Source organism: Vipera berus, assembly GCF_964194415.1.
Source record: "Vipera berus genome assembly, chromosome: 3".
NCBI classification, from domain to species: Eukaryota; Metazoa; Chordata; class Lepidosauria; order Squamata; family Viperidae; genus Vipera; species Vipera berus.
This window is the reverse complement of record NC_138204.1, coordinates 154,240,971-154,266,300: the sequence shown is the minus strand read 5'-3', so window position 1 is coordinate 154,266,300 and position 25,330 is coordinate 154,240,971. Positions and strand designations below refer to the sequence as shown.

The 25,330-nt window shown below is 36.1% G+C and overlaps 1 protein-coding gene across 6 annotated transcripts in view; it reads left to right on the top strand.

Annotated features, from left to right (window-relative positions):
* Positions 1 to 25,330, top strand: part of NFATC1 (nuclear factor of activated T cells 1) — a 130,673-nt gene that overhangs the window by 87,390 nt on the left and 17,953 nt on the right. For 4 of the 6 annotated variants that reach the window (XM_081324038.1, XM_081324037.1, XM_081324036.1 and 1 more), the window contains exons 8-9: positions 1,164 to 1,296; positions 16,362 to 17,042. In XM_081324038.1, coding sequence (XP_081180164.1) covers positions 1,164 to 1,296; positions 16,362 to 17,042 — 814 coding nt within the window. Of the gene's footprint in view, positions 1 to 1,163; positions 1,297 to 3,032; positions 3,173 to 16,361; positions 17,043 to 25,330 lie in introns of those variants that run through there. The other 2 variants (XM_081324039.1, XM_081324040.1) reach the window with 2 other exon arrangements.

The window sequence follows — 25,330 nt, the reverse complement described above, 5'->3', positions numbered from 1 at the left end:
TGTATGGAGGTGGCATGCCTTCAAATACTAGGTGTAAGTTTTCTTGTATCCACTATGAAAATCTAAATACTAAGCTAAGAGTTCCTCCATTCTGTTGATGTGCTTTCCTCCTGCTCTTGAGAAGGAATTTTTAAAAACTACTGTTCTCACAGTCTACTATTTCCCTCATCTCTGCAGTGAGGCTGGTATTGATCCTGTCCTATTTTCTGTAGTGGGAGGAGGCAGGGGCATCAGAGTGGAGAAACCAGCATGCTTGGCATTCTCTGGGCAATGGAAATATGTGGATTGACATTAAACTCACTTCCATCCTTTTTTAAAGACCATTATACCAGAACTGCCACCACCAAAGTAGCCAGATGTATTGAGATTCTGCTGTCACAAGATAGATGGGATGATATAGGGGAGAAGAGGGGTGGATGAAAGAGGGACCCCAAAGTTATCTGGTTCTAGAGCATCAAGCAAAAATGAGAGAATCACCATTTCAGTACTGAGGAGCAGTGCAGGAGTTGCAATCACAACTCTGGAACTGTATTACCAAGGGCCCTGCCTACAGTATGGCTCATAATTGCTATTGGATTTGGGGGGAAAAAGCCTTTAAGATCCTTTCCGTGTTCACCTTCTTTACTTTTCTGCACAAATTCTGTGAGAATTGGCAAGCTCATGGAAGTCCTACATTTGGTCTTCTACAAAGCCTTGTATTATGTATTCTGAAAAAAGCATAAGAAAAAGGAAAGGAGATGATGGCAGAAGAGCTGCAAAGTGCACCCTGGCAGCCATAGTAAATATGGTCATGGAGTTTCCAGCGTCCTCAGTCTGATAGGAGGTTGGGTCCTATATTGAGTAGGAGCTCAACAGGTTTCCAAACCAATTTAATGTCTGCAAAAGGGTCTTCTTTGTTTTTCCCATGGATTACTTGATCCAACTTTAGCCTGTCTCAGCAGAAAGCCAGCTGCATGATAGGAATTCTCTTAGGAGGATACTGAATGTCCTCAAGAAATGTTAATGATGATAATGATTAGAGGGCTAATCTTACATTCCAGTGTTCTTAAAGCAGGTAATTTACCTTTTTCAGTGCCAGCCAAGGCATTTGTTTGTTTTATTCTTGTGAACCAAATGTTCTTTAACTGTGCTTCACTGTTAACCTACTTCTATCCTTTTTTTAGACTTTATTAGTTGTTGAGATTCCACCATTCCGCAATCAGAGAATTACAAGTCCTGTCCAAGTCAATTTCTATGTTTGTAATGGAAAGAGAAAGAGAAGCCAGTACCAACTTTTCACCTATCTTCCTGCTAATGGTAACAACTGATTTCTAATTTTAAGTGGCATGAAATAAATTTTGTGTGTTTTATTTTAAAATATACAGCAAAGTTTAAAATTGAAGATAAAATCCAAACATTCAGTGGCATAATAGAATCAAGAAAAGTGTCTTGCTGTACAAATTGTGGAATAGCCTTGGAAAATGTTTCCGTCCCATCTTTGCGGTAGACATATGAAAAAGCTTAATACAAGTTCTGTCTCCTTGCAGATACATACATCTACTAACATCCAATATTTGTTACTAACATCCAATATTTGTTAGTCTCATTAAATAAGATTCTGATAATACTCCGGTATGATAGACTCTTAACTGTTATCAATCCGTGACCTTCGAAGTTGGAACTTTGGGGACTTGAGAATATACAAAAAAGACAGTTTTCCCATGCCTGCTTTTAAAAAAAACAAGACATCAATCAAGTTGCCCAGAGGAAAAAACGGGATAGTTATATGAACATGCTGCCTTGTATCAGTTATTGGCAGGAAGTATATTCAGCACCCTAAGAAGAAAAGAAGTTAATTAAAGTATATGGGTGAATTAAGACAAACTTCAAGTTGGGGCTGTACACCGCTCATAAGCTGCTGGTTACTGATCCTGGTCTAAGAGTTCAATGCAGTGTTCCCCCAAAGCTGTAGAGACCATAAAAGTAAATGTCTCCAGAGTTTAGTGATTGGTTACATGAAAAACTCTTCTAAGTCATTATCCCACAAACCAAGTTGTCAGCTATTTAGGTGACAACTCGGAATCCATTGTCTCAGGGATGAGGGCAACAATATTTTAAACAGAATTGCACATGTGATTCATGCAGCACTGTTCTTTTTGTTCCTGCCTTAAGCCATTCAAAAAACCCTTTATGCATTTTTAAGATAATCTGTAGTTTGAGAATCCAAACAGTGCAACCCTTCAATCTTACTCCCCTCTTAGGAAAGGGTCGATTCGTAGGACTTTATGAACTGTGTCAGTGCATAATTTCATGAAGACAGACCACTTCCTTTATCTTTGGTTTTTTTCCTCCCCTTTTTGAAACCAACAATGTGTGACACTTGGCAATAGAGGTGACTGTTCATGTGCTATGTTGGCACCATTTTTCTCTTCCTTTCACCCAATATGGTAGAAGCAGAACAGGAAGCACAAGGCCATAATAGGCAGTGTTCATTGTGCATCAAATGTGAAGTGTGCTCTTTTACTGAATTTAAAAAAAAGACTATGAATCCATTATCTTGCAGTCTTTCTCTCCCATCTCTATTCCAATCCAGCCCCAAATTAATAACATTATAGAGAATATTACAATATTCTTGAGAGAATGGAGTAATTTTGATCCTTTGCATTGCCAGTATGTATCTCACTAACCATTTTCCTTAAAAGAATGACTTCCTTGATGATAAAATTATTCTCTAAATTTCTTTTAAATTATCATGGCCCATGTTTTAAAAAGGACATCTTGTTTTACAAACAAACAAATATTCCATACAGAACTTCAGTAAAGAGGAATAGAGTTTGTGGCAACATCTCAAAGAAAAGCCTAAAATGCCTTTCATCTTTAAAATCACATGCAGTTTTTAATTTAATCTAATTCCACTTCTAATCCTACTAACCAAAATAGTACATCTTTTAATTCCCCAGTATATGGATGCTAAATAAGATAATATATCATAGAGTAAATCTGTAGTTTGAGAATCCAAAGAGTGCAACCCTTCAATCTTACTCCCCTCTTAGGGAATGGTCTTGGATTTGCTTCAGAGGACACAGCTTATGGCTGTAGACATAACACAGTGAAGGAAAAGAGAACATGAAGATAGCAATCATCATCATATCTGTAGTGGCCTACTAATAGCAGGATGATACTGAGATGGTTGAATTACACCCAAATAACTTTTGGTATGTGAATATAACTGTGATATGTGATTGCAGATTTTGAAAGTGAAATGAAAAAATGGGTGCAAACTTGAGCTGATTTAGGTAGCAGATTTCTGATGGTTGGTTAGAATCACATGGAGACATAGGGTATGATTTTAATAGAATAGATTTTCTAGAGTCTATCCTAGAAAAGTAGTGGTTGAGTCTTTCTATTCCTTTGTGTCACTTCCCCCTCCACACACATACAATGATAGAAGAATATAATAGCAGCTTCACTTAGAACAACGGTCCCCAACATTTCCACCTTGGTGGCCCAGTGCGGGGGGGGGAAGGAGGCGTGTGAGTGGCAGGTGCACATGCATGCACACGGCTCTATTGTTGTGAGCAGCAGGCGCGCAAGCCCTTCACTTGCGCAAGTGGAGCTTCGCAAGGCAGCACAAGTGCCCTCCGTTCAAACACCCACCACTCACACAAGTGGAGCTTCATGCATGCACGCTTGCCCATCAGTCACATGACCCGGTTTGAAACAGGCCGCGGCCTGGTAGTGGGCCATGGCCCAGGGGTTGAGGACCTCTGGCTTAGAAGCACTGTTCTGTAGGGGGGGGAATCTACAGTATAATATTGGACACCAAAACTTTATTTTCAAATACTAGTGAGCTTTTTAAAATATCTTTTTCCACTCAACATGTCTGTTTTCTGGAGGAACAGTACGAATTCTTCCTTTGCCATCTATCCATATAATGCACTCCTTTCCATTGATCTATGCCTAAACCACAAAGTCCCTTTCAGATGTGCTGCTGGATTTCTTTATCACAGAATTCCTTGTTGAAATCGTTGTTGGCCAAAGTGGCAAGGAATTCTGAGAGTTTATACCACACTTCTACAGGGATAGTTTAGCAAAGCTGATGCACACCTGGGAAGCCTCATTATAGGGGTCTCTTTTTTGCTCCATCATGGTGGTAATAGTACTGTTACTATATGTAGTAGAAGCCTCTCCATTGCCATTACTCTGCTGGCATTAATTCAAAATAACAAAGAGTAGATTCAGTCCCACATCTATAGATCTGGATGAATAGCTGAAGAGTAGAACTACAAAGTTAATTTCTCCAGATTGGCTAGAAGAACAGGCAACAATATCCCTTCTTAATGTTTGATTTTAATGCCAATCATTTTGATAGAAATTTCTACTATAATAATGAGTCATACTAGATCATTCACTTTTACAATTTCACCAATGCGAAGGTAGGTTGGTTTCTCATTTTTAAAATGTCTTTTGCAACCAACATCTGTTTTAAAACTCATTTAAGGCCAAGTAAAACCACTCATTCTGCTTCAAACCCTGTGCCAGCGACATGATTGACAGTGAGAAGAGCGCCAGATATATTTTTCCAGATAACAATACTTTCTTTTTCAGTTGTTTGTAATCTTGTCTGTCAGTATTCATTTTTACTAAATACTGAGAGTCTCATTCTTCCATTTGATATTCTGGTCTTATGCCAGTGTTATACTATTTACCACCAGACCACCTCAATGATGGTTATAAAAATTCATGAAGTGACGCATGAAGTATCAAAGCAATTGACCCAAGATACAGCAAATTTTATAACCGTTTTATACTAAAGAACAAAGTTACAATTATTACAGTTAAAACCTCAAAGGAGATTAGCAAAAGTCATGTTAAAAATGAAGCAAGTGCTGCCTATCTGAAGTTTTGAGGTACAGTCCACCTTACTTGAGTTTAGGCAATCTCAGCTAGTCATATATTTGTATACAAAATGTGATGTGTGAATGCCAGTAAATAAACCCAACTAGAAACAATTACCATTGCTGTATATGTGTGTAATTTTCTCACCTGCTGTGTATGTAATTTTCTCACCTTTGTTCCTACTTAATTTTTTCCATATGATCCCATTTAATTATAATGTCTATGGAGATTCTCAGTCATCTGAGTCATGGTTGTCCCAAAGGTACTTTTTCAAAAAGCGACCAGACTTTGTTTTTAATATTGAGAATAACTCCCAATCTAGTTGAATAGTAGAAAAAATATTATTTATATATTTGGAATGAAAGGTTTCATTTATTAATTTTGATATAATACTATTCCCAAAGGCTCAGTTGCCTCCACTGTAGGTTGAAAAGGGAGTGGAAGGTAGTGGCTGAATCAAAGAGATGGTAACACCTGAAGGTCATTCTCTACTATCATGATTGAGCTGTATTTCAACTATTGAGTCCCTGCATAATGATATATTATTTCAGAAGAGCTGAAGATTGAAAGAACACCTAGTTGTTTCTACCCCATGGCCTGATACAGCCTGCTGACACTGATTTCAGTTGAAAACTACTGAAAGACTGTTTAGATTTAGCATTTTGTTGTTTGGATAATCTAATTTCCCACTGAGATTTCTACTCTTAAAAAAATATAAAATGATATGCAACCATAAATTTGAACTTCAGCTAATAACATCCCTCTCCATAAGCTTAAATAATCATGTCATTTGGCATGTCATCCTTTGTGAAACTGAAATATCAACTACATTTAGCATATGTGGGCCTGTAAAACTAAAAGGGGATCTCATTTACAAAGCTGAACCTGACCTTTCAATTTTTCAGAGGTAACTTTCTGCATCGCAGAAAGTAAGTCATGTGATTCTGAGGATGCTTCTGAAAATAGTGATCAGAAGTCAGTTTTGTCAGTGTTGGGCTCGACTTCCTGTTTTGTAACTATAATTATCTCTTGACTATTTGCAGTAATAGTTCTCTAGTAATGACATTTAAGAGACTTTTTCGCATCCTGCCTCCACCCACTGTATTTCATTTTCTAAACCAGCACATTTTGGTAGCCTAAAGTAAGGCAGCCTTTCCAACTGATACTTCCAGATTCATTGGATTGTACTTCCCATAATTCCCATGTGGGTGGACTGGGAACTACAATGAGATGTAGACAAAGCATTTCTGGAAGTTTCAGGATTGGGTAAACTGAATTAGAGAAAAATAATTAATCTACAATACAGTGTACTTTGCTCTCTTTGTTGTAATAACCATCTCCATTTTTACTATTAACCTCCTGACAATGTTCATGCAGAGTTGAGCAAATTCTTTAAAATTGCTTGGTCAGCAGAATTTGCTGTCAAAGGGCAGGAGGATAATCTTACAATCTTATTGTAAAGGCAATAAGTCTGTGGGGCAACTGGATATCTAACTTAGATTGTTTTACAAGGTAATAGCTATTAACAAGGAGGCAATAGAGTCAAAAATGATCAGAGAAACCAACTAAAACTAAAAGTTGCTGAATAAGGTAGATTACCTTGCAGCAGGATGAAACATTTGACCCAAACTAATTCTGTAAGATACACTTTGTAAGTATACAATATGAAGTAAATATAGTTCAGCTTTTCAGTGAAACAATGACTTCATTTACTGTCAGGGGCACAAAATCAGAAACCAGAATAGAGCTCAAAAGTACTATGAGTTTATCTCATGCTACCTATGCACAAGAATTTGATCTACTAAGAGTCAAGGCAAATTGGCAGTAGATAAGAGTCAGCAGAATTCACAGGGTCTGGACTTAGGTCTCTTAGGAGAGCTTAGCAACTCCAAACTGATAATGCATTTGACCCTATCCTCTGACTCAATGTGGCCATTTCCTACATTTATGCACTATTAACAGTGGGTTGATTAACATGTAACAAATGGCTGAATTCATAAGTGGCGCTGAGCCAGAAAATCATAGTTTACAAAATGCAATTCACACAAAGTAAACCCAAGCCATTATATTATCTTTAACACTTTGCAAATTAGGAACATAAAGAAGAGTGACAAAATCATAATGTAGCGCAGAAAACTAGTGGAATGAACAGTTTTTACTATCTACCTAATCAAATGTAGAATGAATTTATCATAATTGCTTCATAGGGAAATCCTCAGTCAAAATAAGTGCTACTAGATGCCTAGCCTTTATGGCTGGTGGTTATATGTATGGATTTTTATAAATTTATATGTAAGTATATGAATAATTCAAAAGAAAGTTAAATCCTTGTGTTCAGTGTGGCTGCTACTCAATAAGTATTCTAAGAATTGCTGGTTTAAGAATTTGGCTAGTCATGAGATGGTCAACTGATGTCCAAGATTATTTTAATAAAGTAATTTTATTAACTGGGATTGACATGGATTTCATAGAAAAGTGGACTTCTGCTTGCTTGGAAATATTTTTAATATTCTTTTATCATTCCTTAATTATATTTTATAATGTGATTACATTTCTATCCTGCTTTGAGAACTCAAGACTGCATGCATTTATGTAATAGCCCCACAACACCTATCACTGGATGAGGTAGTAAGGCTGAGAGAGAGTAATTGATCCACAGTCATCCAGTGAGTTGAGTAATTTACTGGAACTTGAACCTTGGTCTCTGGGGTCCAAATCCAAGACCTTAACCAAACAATAAGGATATTTTATGATATATGTTAAATGTGTCTGTATATGCCCGTGTTTACTCAATCAAACATGACAGCAGTATTGAAGTGTTAACATTGACACTTTCAGTTATGTGAATTAAAGGATACTGAGCCTGCGTAAAGACCTGTTAACAGTTACATTTACTTTAGATCAGAGGCGTCCAATCTTGGAAACTTTAAGACTTGTGGTCTTCAACTCCCAGAATTCCCCAGCCAGTTGAAGTCCACTGATGTTAAGGTTGCCAAGGTTGGACATCCCTGTTTTAGATTAAGGTTATTATTAAGTATTGTCCAGGTGCTTGAGACCACGTAGTATTAAGACATTTTTTTATGTGTTTACAGTGTTCTAAAATCAGATAGTATCACTAGTGTCATGATCAACAATTCAGAGTGTCTAGGATTACTTGAACAGAAATGATTTGCAATTGACTTTCATTTTTTTTCTTAAATGAAGATTGCAGATGTGTGGCTCCTAAAATGTGTCTGTAGTCTGTTCATGTATTTTTTACATATGGAAGATGACATGTCTGGCATGTAAATTATGCAGGGGATTTTTATTTGATGTAATAAGTTCTGCCAATTGTACTACTTTGGAAGGTAGCAGGGTTTAAGCACAGGCTATACATTTATAATTTAATATAGTTTAAGTACTACTGTCACTGGTAATCTGCACAGATGTAAAGGTTGGCAGAATGTTATATAAAAATTTATAGATTGCTTTGAATTAGATTTGGCTAAAAATGATTCACTTTTGCTGATTGCCAGGTGACATTTAAATGATACAAACAGGAGATTTTTGTTGTTGTTGTTGACTGATTCCCCCTTTTAAAAAATGAATGTTTTGGTTATGGTTGTGTGATAAATTTTGCAATGATACGTACAGCAGATGTTCTGTGCTAAAGATATTTTTATTGGTTCTATTTCTATATTACTCTTTGTTGTAGATTCATTGGATCTTGAGAGCCAAAGTGTAGGTAATATTCTTTATATAATTGGGATGATAGGATTTCCAACTTAGGTAGGTCTGAGCATAAGTAAATTTGTCGTACTTCCCAAAATTCTTCAAGCAGCACAGCCAGTATTGAGAATTCTGGAAGTTAAAGTCTGCATATCTCGAGAACACCATGATTAAGAAAGCTGCTATAAGGAGATGTGAAGTAAGATATTACTACAGTCAAATTAAAATGCTTGATTGTGAATATAACATTATTGGTTCCTTTGTGATTAAGTGATTATCTTTTTATAATATCAATTTTTTTTAAAGTCTATATATAAAAAAGTCTACATGAGATAAAAGAGGCTTCTGATTAGTAATTTGCTGGCCTTGGCATTTTTAGTTGTTTCTCCGGGGGGGTGGGGTGTATTTTTGGTAAAAGGTAAAATCTTTCAGGAATCATGTGAATTAATAAAAAAACCTGGCTGTCACTTTGTTATTGGTAGGAAATGCATGACATACTGAATACTGCACAGTTTCGATTAATGACTGAAACTGTGTAGTTCAATTGGAAAAATAGTCCAGTATTTTCATCAGTTCAAGATTCTAGTTGCTTGGTTAAACAGTCTTTTTAATAGATTTCTATTACTGCCTGTAACAAAATTCAGTTTATAGATGGTTTCATGTCGAGAATCAATTGGCCAGTGATCACTTTCCACTGTTATTCTATCTTGAGTTGGTCCAAGACAAAGAAAGATGATGATTTTCAGCTGAAAGTGATTTTTACCATAATTAATCGTAAGGTGAAGAGAAAGTCATTTGGTGCTTTTTCCTCATTCTCCTATAGATTTGGCTAAATAAGAGGCTTGCATGTGAGCAACAAAGGCATTTGAGGCAATGTTTGTCTTTATGGCAATCTGGCTAATTTTCTTAGATATTTTGGCAACCCACTCTAAATCAAGTTCTTCATATTATTCAGGAGATAAATGGTAAAGAACAGCATAATATAGTAAACAGCCTTATAGCATCTACAAAAATTATAAAGCAGGTGATAAGACTCTCCCGTCCATTATTATGAGACAAAAAAGAGAATGTAAACATGTAAAAGGTTTATTAATAGGCAAGAAGCAAAGCTCATCTGTAAAAGGCTACTGATGCTTCTAGAAATTAAGTCAAACCTAGTGGAGATCATATCTAGGATTTGGAGAGGCATTCTGAACATTCCACATGTAAACGTTCTGCTGGAATTTGGGGAAACCATTTTTCAGAATTTACAATGACAACCATTCCTTGGAGACTACTGTACATTTTGGTACAGGTAAACTTTCATTGTGACTTCCTGTCTTCATAAAGGAAATAGAGATCTTAGAAAAGAAAGCATTAATAAAAATCAATTCAAAATGGTAGACTCCTCATCAGATTTTTTTATTTCTACCAATAATACAAGAGAAATTCCAGAGTACGGGGGGGGGGGGAAACATCTGTATTTAAGAAAGAATCTTAACCCTTTAAGTTATTATTCTATAGCTCTGGTATCCGTAGATTTGATTGCTCTGTACTGGATCACTTTGTGGTCTTACAACATCTTGTTGAGAAATCTTCCTAGCAACTACAATGCCATCTTTTTGTGAGTTTCATTGATCTAAGAGCAACTTTTGATTCTATTTCAGGAATTTTCTATGAGAGAAAGTCAGATCCTCAATGGACATAATGGGGATGCTTTTTTCATATAAAATAATCATAGGGCATGACTTGGCTCCAGCTTTGTTTAATTTTTATATGAATACTTCAGCAATTTCAGTGGAATTTGAAGACTTCCCTGACCCTAAATGGCTGATGTACATATGCCTCTCTTATCATACGTCGATGATTCTGTTCTGCTATCCCTATGCAATTAGGATTGCTGTGACTGCTAAAGGGCTTTTTGCAATACTGTTTATTAATAATAAGCTATTAATAAATGGATAGTGGGTCAGAAGCACATTAAGCGGTTATACCAATATAAATATTTTGGTATCCATTTCCACTATAATTTGAATTGGAGTATACCCAGGTCACCATGATTATCATTAGCCAGAAACATATTAAGTGCTTTCTTGCAATTTTACAACTACAAAGGAGATTAGTCAGTATTTCAGGTTTTTCATTCAAATATTTTATCCTAACTTTATGGGGCTTCCTTGTGGGTGCAGGGTATCACAAAGAGCTGGAAAGAATGCAGTCTATTTCTCTAAGAACAATTATGGGATTTCCTAAGTGTGTATCTTATTCTGTCTTGTGTTATAGATACATTCAGTATGTTAAGCTAATTTCATCCATTTTAAGAATGAGAGTCCCACTGTAAAGTGTACAGCATTTCATGCTTGGCCAATAAAAAATAGTTTGTCATATTATTTATCAGTTCATTTATCATATGGAAACTTATATGAATGTATTTTATCCTTTTTATCATTATTATTTAAGTTTAACATTAGCTTAGCATTTTTCTGTTGTGCATTTCACATTTCATTATATTCCCAAAACACAGACATGTAAATTATTTGATGAGTTTGATTATCATTTTCTATATCAGTATCTGTGTCAGACAAGTGAGATGTTGAATTGTATTGGATTGCAGATACAAACAATAGAGAAGGTATCATTTGTTAAAATTACAGGAGTCTGTCCATACTCCCCACAGTTTGATTACAAAACATGACATGTAATGGTATCAGGAATGAATGAAGAATGAAAATCAGACATTGACATTCTCTTCTTTAGTCAATGTCTGGTCTTCATTCTTCATTCACTTCTGATACCATTACGTGTCATGTTTTTCTAAACAAAAAAAAAAGTTTAATTTCCATAGAACAATTAAGGAGGTTGTGTTTGAGATACAGTGGGAAGAACCTAACAAAACAATATACTGTAAACACTAGGGTGATACGTATTTCCATGCTTGGAAATCTTCCTTAAGAGAATATAAAATGTAGGTTCCATTTATCCCTTGCATTGTTACATGAATAATGTCTTACAATAAAAAAATGCATCAGTTCTTCTAAGATCTATTAACAATCTAATGCACATTTTGGCTTCATTAATTGCTCATAAAGAACCTGAATTAATTGCTCTGAAAGAACCTCTGTTTCCATGCCTCAATGTCCTGTCTCTTTGGTAATTTTTGAAGAGCTGAACATTTTAACGGCAACTGAGAAGCCCTTCATAACTAAATCATTTAGGAAGAAATAATAATTGTAAAAGCTCAGAATAAATGACTTCAAAAGATAATGATGCTTTATAAAGATTCTAATAGAAGATAAATTGAGGCAAGATATAATACTTTAGTATCAATTTTAAGTAAAGATAAGTTCTTATTTCCTCTAGCATGGCCAGTTGATGAGAATGGCTATTTCCGGTGACAATTCTTGATGCAATAAGCTAACTAGACTTTACTACTTTTGGTGTCTTTCATCTTCCTAAAATATATGTCTTATTTTTCACTCATCTTAACAACCATGAACCAAAAGAGGACCTATGTATTGTAGAAAAAACAAAAAGTGGATTTAAAACTCATATTTAAAAGAAACCTCCCACTTGTTCTCCTTCAATGAAAATGTTTTAAGTTCTTCATTAAGATTTTATGAACTCATCTTTTATAGTTGACAACTTTTCATTTCAAACATTATAACTGCCATTTCTCTCCCCATATCCAAGTATGCATAGAAGTGTATTGCCTTTATCAACTGGTCTTGCTGTGGGGTCTTCATATGGGGTCCTCTCAGTAAGAACAACAATTTATAGTTGATGGTGCTTCAAACATGTGATTCTGGTATTAAATTGACTGATAATGTGATACAAGAGCCTTGGTGGAGCAGTGGGCTAATGCCTCCTTAAGTAACACCAGCTGCCTGCAATTAGTGCAGGTTCGCATCCCACCAGGCTCAAGGTTGACTCAGCCTTCCATCCTTCCGAGGTAGGTAAAATGAGGACCCAGATTGTTGGGGGCAATTAAGCTGACTTTGTATAATAATGCCGCTTGGGTGTGTGTGAAAGCCCTAATAAGCAGGCATATACATAGAATGAAGGCTACTGCTAAGCTTGTAAACCGCCCTGAGTCTTTGGAGAAGGGCGGGATATAAATGGAATTTAAAAAAATGGTTTAGCCTAAAACCATCATAGTTATTGTGTATTAAATCTTAGCTAATTAATTTGATAGGCTAAATATTACTATTAATTCCTAAAATTAGGGCAGTATATTAAAATCTAACAGAGTTCAGGATAATATAAAAATTATAGAAAGTCTGGAGCAAATCTGATCTCCCATTTGTCATTTTAAAACTTTTGAACAAAAATTCATTAATCGATGGTCTTTATAAAAAAGTTGGTATATAGCAGTGATGGCGAAACTTTTAGAGACCGAGTGCCCAAACTACAACCCAAAACCCACTTATGTGCCGGGTGGGTGTGGCCCATTGGGTGAGCATGGCCCATTGGGTGGGCGTGGCTGCGATGGTAACAGCAGACTGGGTGGGACTAAAAAGTTCAATCAATCAATTCCAACTTTGCGAGATCTTTTTTTTTCTCCATGAGAAGTTGAAATTGATTGAACCTTTTTTTTTTTGCACACGGCGGCGGAGGCCTAAAGCGAAACAGTTTTATAAAACCCAGCTGAAGGCCTAGGACTGGGGCAATGGTGTGCATGCCCACAGAGAGGGCTCTGCGTGCCACCTGTGGCACACGTGCCATAGGTTCGCCACCACAGGTATATAGCATCATTATTCACCATTTTATTGAGATTATGCTTCTAAAAAAACCTTTTTCAGTCATTTCAGCAAAGTATTCCCAAATTCAGGTGTCCTGAATTTAATTTTCCATCATCTTAGCTAATGAGGTAAATGATCATACTAGTTGAGGATGATAGGAATCATATTATATCCAGGAGACAATTTGTTAGCTATTACTAAGTTTGAATAATGATCATTTTTGATAAAATAAAACAATACCACTGAAAATAAATAAGTAGATATGTCTTAATAATTAGTTACTGAAGTGCCAATCTGATGTAGTGGTTAAGGCATCAGGCTAGAAACCAGGAGACCGTGAGTTCTAGTCCTGCCTTAGGCACAGAGCCAGTTGGGTAACTTTCAATTAGTCACTCCCTCTCAGCCCCAGGAAGAAGAAAATAGGAAACCACTACCAAATCTTGCAAAAAAAAACAAAAACTATACGGAGTTATCCAGACAGTCGCCAGCAGCCAAGACTGACTTGAAGGCCCTTGAATAAATAAATTACTATATCACTTATAGTAATATTTATCTCACCTTGAAGGTAAAATCTGATGTTAATCTGCTGATATTATTCTAAATATTACGTGTACAGCTGTGTTTTTTTTAAAAAAATTTCAAAATATATCCGCTTAAGGTTAATATAAAGATTCCAGTGAGAAAAATATTTACATAATAGTTAGAACATCTGGGTATAAGCCAGATCTCAGCCTATGATGCAATGAAATATCAATGAATTAACTAGATAATCAGATCTTATATTCTCAAGAATTATGTAGCAAAATCAGAAAGCTAGAGGCATTTACTACATAATTCCAGTTTCAAACTTAGCATCCCTTGATAAAACCCAGAAAACCTGTAGATCTTCTCAAATGTCCTTCTAAATCTCTAAAAGCAATGGCAGCACCTATTTGATGGGTTGTGTGTTTGTTTGTGTGTGTGTGTTTTTGTGTGGATTTAAATTACTTTTTGCTAAACTGGGTATATGCAAAACTTATATAGATTTATAGTGACACTTCTGATATTATATCCATGACTTATTGCTTGAGAACAGGTGCTTTTTAATTAGATTCAGAGATTCCTCTGATTCTTGTGTCAGCTACCAGGCAGAAAGAAGCAATCGTTACTGAAAACTTGCCTGATGTATGGTATCTATTAGGAGGATGGTCCACTCTTTGGTTCTAATTAACCAAAGGAGAAGGAAGGAAGAATGAAGAATGGTTATCTTAAAAGATGGAAGGAAGAATGATCATCAGTTATCACCTGACTAACAGTCTGAACAGTCACACAGGTTACCTGGAAACCAAGTTCCTTGGCATCTCCCTAAAACTGAAAATCCTTTTTTTTTTACCAAGTGTAGTTTTCACATTGGATCTTCAGATATATTGAGAAGAATTGGCTAGATTTTATAGGAATTTTGGTGATTGAACTAAAGCTGATATGTCCTCAGTGTTCATCGGGACATAGTTTACTCATTTTATTTTTAATATTCTTTCTATGAATCAGCAGACTGGTTCATATATAATCATTCTCCTGTCATCCTCAGCAAGCATGGCCATTCACCTTTCTATTGGTAAATGTCTATGGAGATTCTGGGTCATTCAGGTCATGGTTGTCCCAAAAGTGCTTTTTCAAGAAGCAACTGGACTTCCTTTTTTCATTGAAGATGTTTCACTTCTCATCCAAGAAGCTTCTTCGGCTCTAATTAGATGGCGGGGAATGGAAGGATTTATATTCCTTGCAAATAGCTGGTCATTTGCATTCTTTTAGAGAGTCGTTGAGGCCACTGGAGGTTTATTACCCTAAGGATACAGATAAACCTCCAGTTACCTCAATGACTCTCTAAAAGAATGCAAACAACCATCTGTCTGCAAGGAATATAAATCTTTTCATTTTCCACCATCCAGTCAGAACTGAACAAGTTTTTTGGATGAGAAGCAAAACGTCTTCAAAAAAAAAGTCCAGTTGCCACTTCAAAAAGCACCTTTGGGACTTTATTGATAATGAAGGCGCTTGCTGGTTGTTGTTTTCACATAACTATCTTCTAAATGTTTATTGGGTGGGGAAGCCATTGTTACATTTAGCCACAGTCTTTTTCATTATCGTTAATGTTGATTTCAATTAACCTGTGTCACTTATTTTTAAATATACAAGATTTCGCATTCACACCAAATTATATACAAATTAATTCTTTGTTAATGATTTTTTCTTCTTCAGTGATAATTAACTGCTAACTCTAAGCCCAAAACCTAACTCGTATCTTACTCGCAAACAAAGTATCTGTGAAAATGCTATTTAAATCACATTTCTGTTTATAAATTGTGTTTGAAGAAAATATTAAATATGTCTGGGAACTAATACAACTGATAAATTTAGCTTAGTCCCAAAGTAGTCTTCTGAATTCAATAAATGTGACTTGGAAACTTACCTTCATGAAATATCTCTATACTGTCACAGGGATTATAAAAATTATATATAGACACTATTATTATTTTTAAGGTAGTTCAATTTTTGTTTCTAGAAATAAAAGCTTTATGACGGAATTGTATGCTTTTTCTTAAGCTTGTCGTTCTCTCTGAAGTTTTGTTTTTGTGAACTCTGAAAGCCCCTTCGCAGACTCCCTATGCTTGAATTTACCCATTGTGCAGACATCTATCAAATGGGCCATCAGTAGCAGTCGACAAGCAGTAGTACATCCAAGTTTTAAAAAATTCCTTTGATTACTACAGATCCATAGAGCCCTTGGGTCCAGGGCTTCTACTGTAGCACAGCTATTTGCAAATAGATTTTTATAGCACATTAGAGCTGGCGGAGAGTCCAAAAAAAATAGCCTTTTCCAGTATTAGAACCAGCTGTGGCTTTCTTGCTTGGATGAGTCATTCGTATTTTGGCGAGGGAGGGGGAGAGAACTAGCAAAGGACACACAGAGTCTTATTCAAGACTTTGTTTGTTTTTGCAAAGAGTATCCTAGCCACAAGCCAACTTGATCATATTAACTCTAGGTTTATTCAAAGCACTTTCTTTTTCTTTCAACAGTTCCAATTATAAAAACAGAACCCACTGATGATTACGAGTCTGCTCAAACCTGTGGACCAAGGAGCCATGGATTAAGCCCTCTCTCCAAACCGTATTACAGCCAGCAGATCATGATGCCTCCTGATCCTGGCTCGTGCCTTGTAACTGGCTTTGCTTCCTGTCAGCAGAGAAACACTGTGATGTCATCATCTCCCAGCTCTAGTCCTAAGCTGCATGATCTGTCCTCTCCTGCTTATAAGTGCATCACCAACCCAGGCCATAATCATCTAGGACTTCAGCAGACGGCTGGAGGTGTCCCCACCATACAGGAAGTGCCAAGGTCTATTGTTGTGCACCCAAGCTCTCCTGATCAGTCATCTCACATCATGCTGCAGCCGCAGGTGAGTCAACATCTGAGCAGTACCTGTTCCCTTGGTAATCAACAAACACTCTATCCCAACAGTCCTTCCTCTCCAGTTCCATCTGTAACCCAAGAGTCAACCTATTTGCAGTCCTGCAGTCCAACTCACTCAACTGTAATGGGCCAACAGCAGCTGCCGAACATTCAAAGAAATGAAACTCCAGCAAATCAGCCACTGTCATTGACCGACTTGCATGAGGACAGTAATCATAATTTGGCCCCTATGCCCGTAATGATCAAGCAAGAACCTGAAGAATTGGACCAGTTATACCTGGATGATGGTAAGTTTGTAGATGTAGAGGTTTGTGTTCAGCCATTTTGTGTTGAGCCATTGAGTTATTGTAGCCTCGTGGAATATTCAGGAAAGGGGAAGCTGACAACTAACAGCCTTGTGGAATGGCACAGAAGTCTGCTTGGATGACATATGTATAGAAAGATGTATTTACTGTTGTCAACATTAATGAAAGTCCATAAGCTAAACATTAAGCACTATTAGTCATTGTTAAAGTATGTGCATGTCCAAGAACTACAATATAATAACATTAACCATTATTGGTCTTGGCTTAAGCTATAGCCAAGAGCAAGTAGAATGACATTGAAAGCTAACCATCATATAGCAGCTTGAAATGGATAAGCCTACAAGTTAGAATTAAATGATGAAAAGTCTAAGAATACCTACATTAAAAAAGGCACAAACATTATTTTCCTTCTCTAGCATCTAAAGTTAAAGCTGTTTCCATTGCTACATGAAAAAAATCTTTGTTTTGAATTATAAATCATAGATAATTCTGTACCTACATCTACCTATTTCATACATATATATTCTCCATGCACCACTGCATTGCTAAAATGCTACACTGAGTTTGTCCAGCTTCCAAAGATAGAATCATTTCAAGCAAGATGAAATCTGGAATTTTATTGCATTACTTCACTGAATTGTGATGCGGTGTTTAAAGTCTTGAATGTTGCGATGTTTGACCCAAGGCAATGAAAGAAGTCCTTCCAAAAGACAAAGAAATGCCTTTGAATAGACTTAATTTTTTTCAATCAATATAATACTTAAAATTCTCTTGTAATAGAAATCAACCACAAGATAGCCTGTTTGGTTTAATGGAAACCAAACATTAAGGCATCATGCTAGAAACCAGGAGACTGAGAATTCTAGTCCTGCCTTAGGCATGAAAGCCAGCTGGGTGATTTTGGGCCAGTCACTTTCTCTCAGCCCATAACGTAACTCTAAGGTGACAAGCCAATTGGATAATTCCTTTTGCAACTAGTGGATCAACTCTCAAGTGATTGGAAAAAAGCAGATTGTGCACTTGCAGGAAAACACTAGGAAGGAAAAAGAAAAAATAGTCACAATTTGTTTCTATGTGTTTTTACAAAAGCATTTGTAATATTTCACTCTAACTCTAGGCAGCATGACTAAACCTAAATTCTCATTTTAAAAATTGAAATGTGAAGCTTGACTAGCAATTGCATTTTCTTGTTCCAGGGATTGCAATATAGTTTTTTAAAGTATCCCACTAATATTTGCTATAATTCTGAAAAGAAATTCAAAAGGTATTCATCACATCCAAAATGGCACATGACTCCCCAGTTGCTTTTAGTATAATATTTATGTGGATAAATATTGCCTGTACAAAATATTAAATTAAACAATTAGAAAAATTCAGGAAAGCCCTTTTTATATTCTTATGTCAAGCAGGATGTCTCCATGCCAGAGCATCTGAAATGTATCTTTAATCTAGTTACCTCTGCTGGTTTATTTATGTCAGTGTTTTCCGTGGTATTGTTGAGTCACTCATGCACATATTTTTAATTTTTTGCCAAATACAGACAAGCACCTGCCATAGTACATCCCAGTTTTAACCATTGTCAATAAGAAAGACAAAAAAGTCTGATAATGGACGCAGTAGTACCTGGAAACAGCAGGATAAAAGAGAAAAAATTGGAGAAAATCACAAAATGCAATGATCTGCAAATAGAAGTAGAATAACTATGGCAAAAGAAAGCAAAAATAGCACCAATTGTAGTAGGGGCCTTGGGTGCAATCCCCAAAAGTCTGGAGCTCCACTTGAACACACATCAGCGTTGACAAAATCATCCTCCGTCAAATATAAAAGGCAGCTTAACTTGAAACAGCTTACATCATGCAATGATACCTTTAACATCAAATAACAACATCTGTGTATACCAGGTCCTTAAGAAGGAATTGATGGCTGAATAAAAATGCCAAATTGAGTCTAAACATCTGGCTGATTATGCAAACAACCATAATAATAATTTCAATCAAAATAATTTCAAAAAAAAACAATTTTAATCAAAATCGAAAGATTATGGCATAAACTGGCTATCATGATCCCAGTGGTTATTAGCACACTGGGTGCTATACCAAACAATCTTGGACAGTGCATTGACAAAATCTCTGTCAATTACAAAAGGTCACACTGCTTGGATCCACAGATATACTACACCAATACAACATCCTAGGTTCTTGGAAAAAAATGTGTTATAAAGGACAACGCCAACTAAAAAACTGGCAGCTATGATTTCACAGTTTGGGGCTAATTAATAATAATAATAATAATAATAATATAATAATAATAATAATAATAATAATAATAATAATAATAATAATAATAATAATAATAATAATAATAATATCATCATCATCGTAGTAGTAGTAGTAGTAGTAAGTGCCTTGTGTGCAATTCCAAAAGAACTGGAGCTCCATTTGAACACTATTGGCATTGACAAGTTCGCCATCAGTCAATTGCAAAAGGCGGCTGTATGGAAACAGCTTCCATTCTCCGACAATATCCATAACACCATCAAACATCCAGATCTGCCTATCCCAGGTCCCTGGTAAGGACTCGATAGATAGACAAAAATGCCAAACCCAGTCTGAACATCTGGCTGACTATGTGAATAATAATAATAATAATAACAACAATAATAATAATCAACAATAATAAACAATAATCTAGAAACAGAAAAAGTGACCATATAAATGAATATACCACTACATCCCTTTTAAAATAATACAGAAGAGGGAAGGCTATTTTAGCTCACAAAATCCCTGTTCCTAAAGCTGAATATGTTTGGTTTTTATCAGAATGTCACTTTTCAAAAGTGTGTAGCTCTCAGAATAAGTTGGCATTTAAGATTATTTTGAAAATGATAGTATTTGCCATTTCAGCATCAAAGGGAGGCCATTTGGATTATTAATCTTATTAATGTTCTTTTGGTGTATTTTGATTCCTACTGCACAATGCCATTCAGTTGTGAAGTTATTTCCTACCATTAAGGACATCAAAGAAATTAGCAAGGGTTATCAATAAATGTTATCTCTATAAGCGACAAGGGAACACGTCAGCACTAACAGGAAGAGAAACTGGAAACTAACTGATGAGCCAACTTTTCTACACAGGGAGATACTATTAATCAGTGTTTTCTTGAATATGTTGATAACAATTCATGTTTTACAGAAAAACAATGAACAAATAATAGTAATTCTTTAAAACGTGAAGTGTTAACATTAGGTTGACATTTCAAACACAATCTATTGGTTTCTGTAATGTGAAATCGATTGTGCCTTTAGGGTTGTGGGAAACTGCAAATGAAGACTTTGAAGAAGTAATCTTGAACACTTTAGGTAAAAATCTGAAACAAAAAGGAGTAGTATAGGTTCCAATTATCTTAAGGGGTGGTTCAACCTTTGACAAAGTTTGCATGCTTAGTTATAGTTACATTTGAATAAACATAATGGTCTACCCATCATCTAAACCGCAGATTATTATTTACAAACCATAATGGCTGAAATCAAATATGGTAAATCATATCATAATCTGATTTAGCATAATGTGTGACTCAATTTAGCATATCCCTATAGTGCTGTTGTTTGGCATGGGGAAGGTAACATCGGATTGGAACTCATAAAATATTTGGCATTTGCTATGGAAAGGTCAAACTGCACATTCTCTAGAATGGCCTGTTGCCTTCCGGATTGATCCTCTTCCTGTTCTCCAGTAAGCATGGAATGGTGAGAATTATAGTCTGATCCATTTGGAGAGCAACAGGTTTGATGAGACTGCTCCACAAGAATCCTTCTCTGGAAACAAGCAGAGAAAAATTGGATCATCAGAACGATCTGTAACTGTACAAAAAAATTCTCCGTGCTTTGACTTTGCTAGAGATAATTCAGTGTTATCCTACTGGGAAAATACAGGTTTCATTCCCAGAGTGAAATTTCAATATTAAAATAACCGTAGTTAGCTTGATAACAACAAAAGACAACAAAAATGTTTATTCATCATGGTTGCTTTCACCAGTTAAACTTATCAGTGAATAAAAGGAGGTAGGGTCAGTTGCCAGGGGATAGAAGGGGGACAAAAAATCAAAATGGTGGTCACAACTGCACAAGAAAGCCCCACTCCTTTTCTACATGTGTTGCATGTAAAAACGGAACAAGACTTCAACTCATGTTCATGGCCATTGTTTGTTTATCTTACTCCTGCTGGTTACCTTGAGAGTGGTGCTATAGGAAAGAAACTCTTTGGTAAAATAGGGGCAAATTCAAAGTATAGTCACAAGCTAACTAGGATGATAAATCGCAGTGGGTATGAAGATATCTCACAATGTGTTAGATGATTTTGAAAGAGGAAGATAATTAGATTCACCTTCAGTTAGTGCAAATTGACAGAACTTTTAGGTTTAGAAAGTTGAAAATCCTGTCAACCATAACTCTGCTGAAGACTTAACAGATTTATTAAACTACAGTGAAAGATTATGTCCTTGGTAATCTGTAAAGTCTTGCAGTGTCACTTTTGCACCTGAAAAATCAGCTAGAATTACCCTGAAACTGCTTTAGGAAACTGAATTTAGAAACTCAAATTGTTTTTCCACTGCACATATATTTACTCCCTCTTCTTTCTAAAGGAAGGCTTAACTTAATCAACTTATATAGAAATGTTGTCCAGAGCTATGCACCATGCGTCTTCAAACTGGTGCCTTCTGGAAGTGTTGAGAATACAAGTCTCTGATTTTTCCAATCAGCATAGTCAATAGGCTTGCGAAGCCTGGCACATCATAAGAAAGAGGTCCTTGGATTTGGAGTACTGGTTGGTAAAGGGTAGATGTCACTCATCAGTAGATTTATTCATTGTCAGTCAATTCTTGCTGTCTGCAATTATGAGGGTCTGTAATTGTCTCTATGTACTTGAGAGTTTTATAGCCCTTTGTCCTAGAATACATACATAACATTTGTGTTGTTATTAACAATAAAAGTGGGGGGAAATTAGGCATGTTAAACACTCATACAGGTATGTAAAAAGGCTGGAAGGAGTGGGGGGAAGAACCTGGTAAAGGCAAAGTGTTACTGAAAGCTGCAACTTGGCCAACTATTTTTAAAGTTTTCTCTTAAAAATAAATGCTTGGAATTGTGAAGGCTATCCACTACCCAAGAATTGCTTATACTTCCCAACTGTTAGAAATCTCCCTTGGCTATATTTCTCCTGTTTAAGCCTGTGCTTTTTGCACCATATGTGTAGGAAGAGATGGAGTGTTATACACACATACACACACACAGTTATACACATGGTTTAGTCATGTAGTTTATTTGAACAGGAACTGTACCAGACAGAATTCTTCTTCTGTTGAAATATATCCTTTTCATGCACCTCAGCTTTGTGATTAGAATGATTGGCTCTCCAAGCATTAAGTTTAGTCTACTGGTGCCGTAATTAGCCCTTTCCTAAAACCTTGGTGGGTGCTCACTAATTTCCAGTAGTACAGATGTCATTAGAAAAACGTACAGGTCTTCTGCGAGGTCCAGTAATACTGTCAACACACACTGGACTAGATTTCAAACTTCCCTTATTGCTCCCTCCCTGCGCTTCCTTTTATTTGGCCTAGCTTAGCAGCTTCAGAGAAGAAACAAAAGCCTTTTCTAGTGGAAAGTTTTAGTAAAACTGGCTGTGTGCCCAGATTGAAGACCCCTCCTCATTTTATAATGGTGATTGAAAGCACATATACTCCTGTGGTAAAACATGCTGGATCACTAAGCCTGGAGGTGGACATTCATTTTGATGGGTAGGCAAGAAAATTTTCAAATATTTAATTAGGGTCAAACCTTTAATGAACCTTAATGTCTACATTTGAGTGGTAGGCCTTTAAATGACATTCATGAAGTTATGATTTTCCTTTCTTTCTGTTGCAATAAGCTGTAGGAAGTACCCTTTCAGTGATACCTCCCAAAGAGACATTTCAGGTAGGAAATATTTAGGGTCGTCCTAAGATGTTTCAACAGCTACATGCCTCTCTAGGTTCCCTGGGCTGGAAAGTTTGAGATTTCATTGAGAATTCATCATATTTTATATAAGTGTATTATTATAAGTGTATTCTATATCATTTGCTTTAGAATATCAGTAGTCCTCAACATGCATTTAGTGTGCTTTCAAAGTTACAATTTTGATTTGAATGTAAAATAGGTTGAGTTTAAATAAGTACACAAGAAGCTCCCAAGTGTTCGAGTCCTCCAAGGATTGGTTAAACAGACTTAAATGAAAAGATAGGGAGGCAATTTGAAATATTACAACAGAGCAAGTTGCATACATTTGTAACTGATTCAATATGGAAGGAGAAGAAAGATTATTGTAAGATAATGCCAAATCATCATGCTTGAATACTAGGATAAATGGTGACTTTAACTATCTTTTCAAATTCTGGGAGTTGCCATTGCAATCTCTAGAATGCACCAGGTTAAGGAAGATTAAAATGGCAACTAAACACCAAATAAAGAAGTTATCTAACTGGTGAAAAAAGTTTTGTCAGTGTAATTCTAAGCAATTGTCTTCAACTTGAAGACTGTAAAGAGAAGTAATGGGGAACAATGGCCATAAATGTTGTTTGTTTATGTGTAGCTGTAGAAGAATGTTAGGTGAATGCCTACACAAAGAATCTAATTTCATTGTCACACTTGGCTAGAATTCTACTAGAATACACCTTAAAATCTTTAGACATTGACAGGGAATCCCCATTAGAATAGTCAAAATAGAATGTGTTGGCTGAGAACACTGATAAGCATCACACTAAAACTGAGGGTCCAAAGTTGCTGAGTTTGTGTAAAAGGACTAAAACCTTCTGTCTTCCTCTTGTCCTGATGTTCAAGTATAGTTAAGTATTGTTACTGATATGAGTAACAAGCAAAACTAAGAGCAGAAAAGAAATAAATAAGTGTCTTGTGATTTTTTTTGCTGCGTTGTAGAAGTGATTTGAAAAGAAACATTTAATGTGCATTAAGGGGCAGCATTCAATCCAACAAATATGCTGATCTTTGTGACATTATGTGCAACTGCTTCCTTTAGCCCAAATATCTCTCACACAGAAAAAAATGAAAGACAGTTGAGAGTCATTTCCCATTTCAGACATTTGCTTCCTTTCATCATGCCATTCTAGATAGGAAGGATGTTTAAAATGACCATAATATTGCTTAGTAGATAAGATCGTGTTGCACATAAGTTTCAGAATTTTTGTTTATTTATAAGCCTGGGATGTTGCCAAAGAAAACATATATTATCCAGAAACTTACAGAGCTTTCCTGAAAAAGCTTTGTTCAGATGCTTGCATTCATCACTGAAATATGATATTCATTTGAAATATTTCTGGGGAGTGTCACTTGAGAGTTGCATAGTGTTGGCAGGTCAGTCCACAGCCACTGTGGGAGCTATATAAACTCTCATTGCTCTAATGACCTGGTTTGTCTTGACAGAACTGCTTCTGGATAAGTTATTTTTCTGAAAAATAACTTCTGAAAGTCAGCCAGCAGCCATGTTGGGGCCAATGAAGGGCCTTGGTCTTCAAACTTTTGGCCATCCTTACTCATGGTGCTCTTTTTTCAGTCATAGCCAGATGCAAAAATATTGTTGTATAGAAAACAGTTTGGTATATTGTGGATGGATACAGACCCGATTTTTATTTAGGAGCACATCTCATAAATGAGGACCCAGATTGTTGGGGGCAATTAAGCTGACTTTGTAATAATGCCGCTTGGGGGGGGCGAAAGCCCTAATAAGCAGGCATATACATAGAATGAAGGCTACTGCTAAGCTTGTAAGCCGCCCTGAGTCTTCGGAGAAGGGCGGGATATAAATGGAATTAAAATAAAAAAAATAAAAAATAAATAAAATATCAGAAAGCTCTTTGGCAATTTTAAGGCATATAGACTAGCTGATCTATTCATTTTGGACTGGGGAACTCTTTACCGCTGGAGAAACCAGCAAGAGAAATGATTACTAGGAAACACATGATTTGTGCCTGTAGAGGAAGACAGTCTATGGTGTGGCGTAAATTAGGAGAGGATTTGCAAGATAACACAGTGGTTTTTTGGGAATCAAGACAGAAGATACAGAAAAGAAGAGGGGAGAACCAAAGATGGCCATATTAGAGGGTAGAGATATAAAAAGTCCAAGTAACTAGAAAGGCAAGAGCAGAGCTTCAGAAGTTTGTTATTGTATGTTATTGTTTTCTTGTTTTCACTATATTTGAAGTGTTTATGAATAGTAAATAT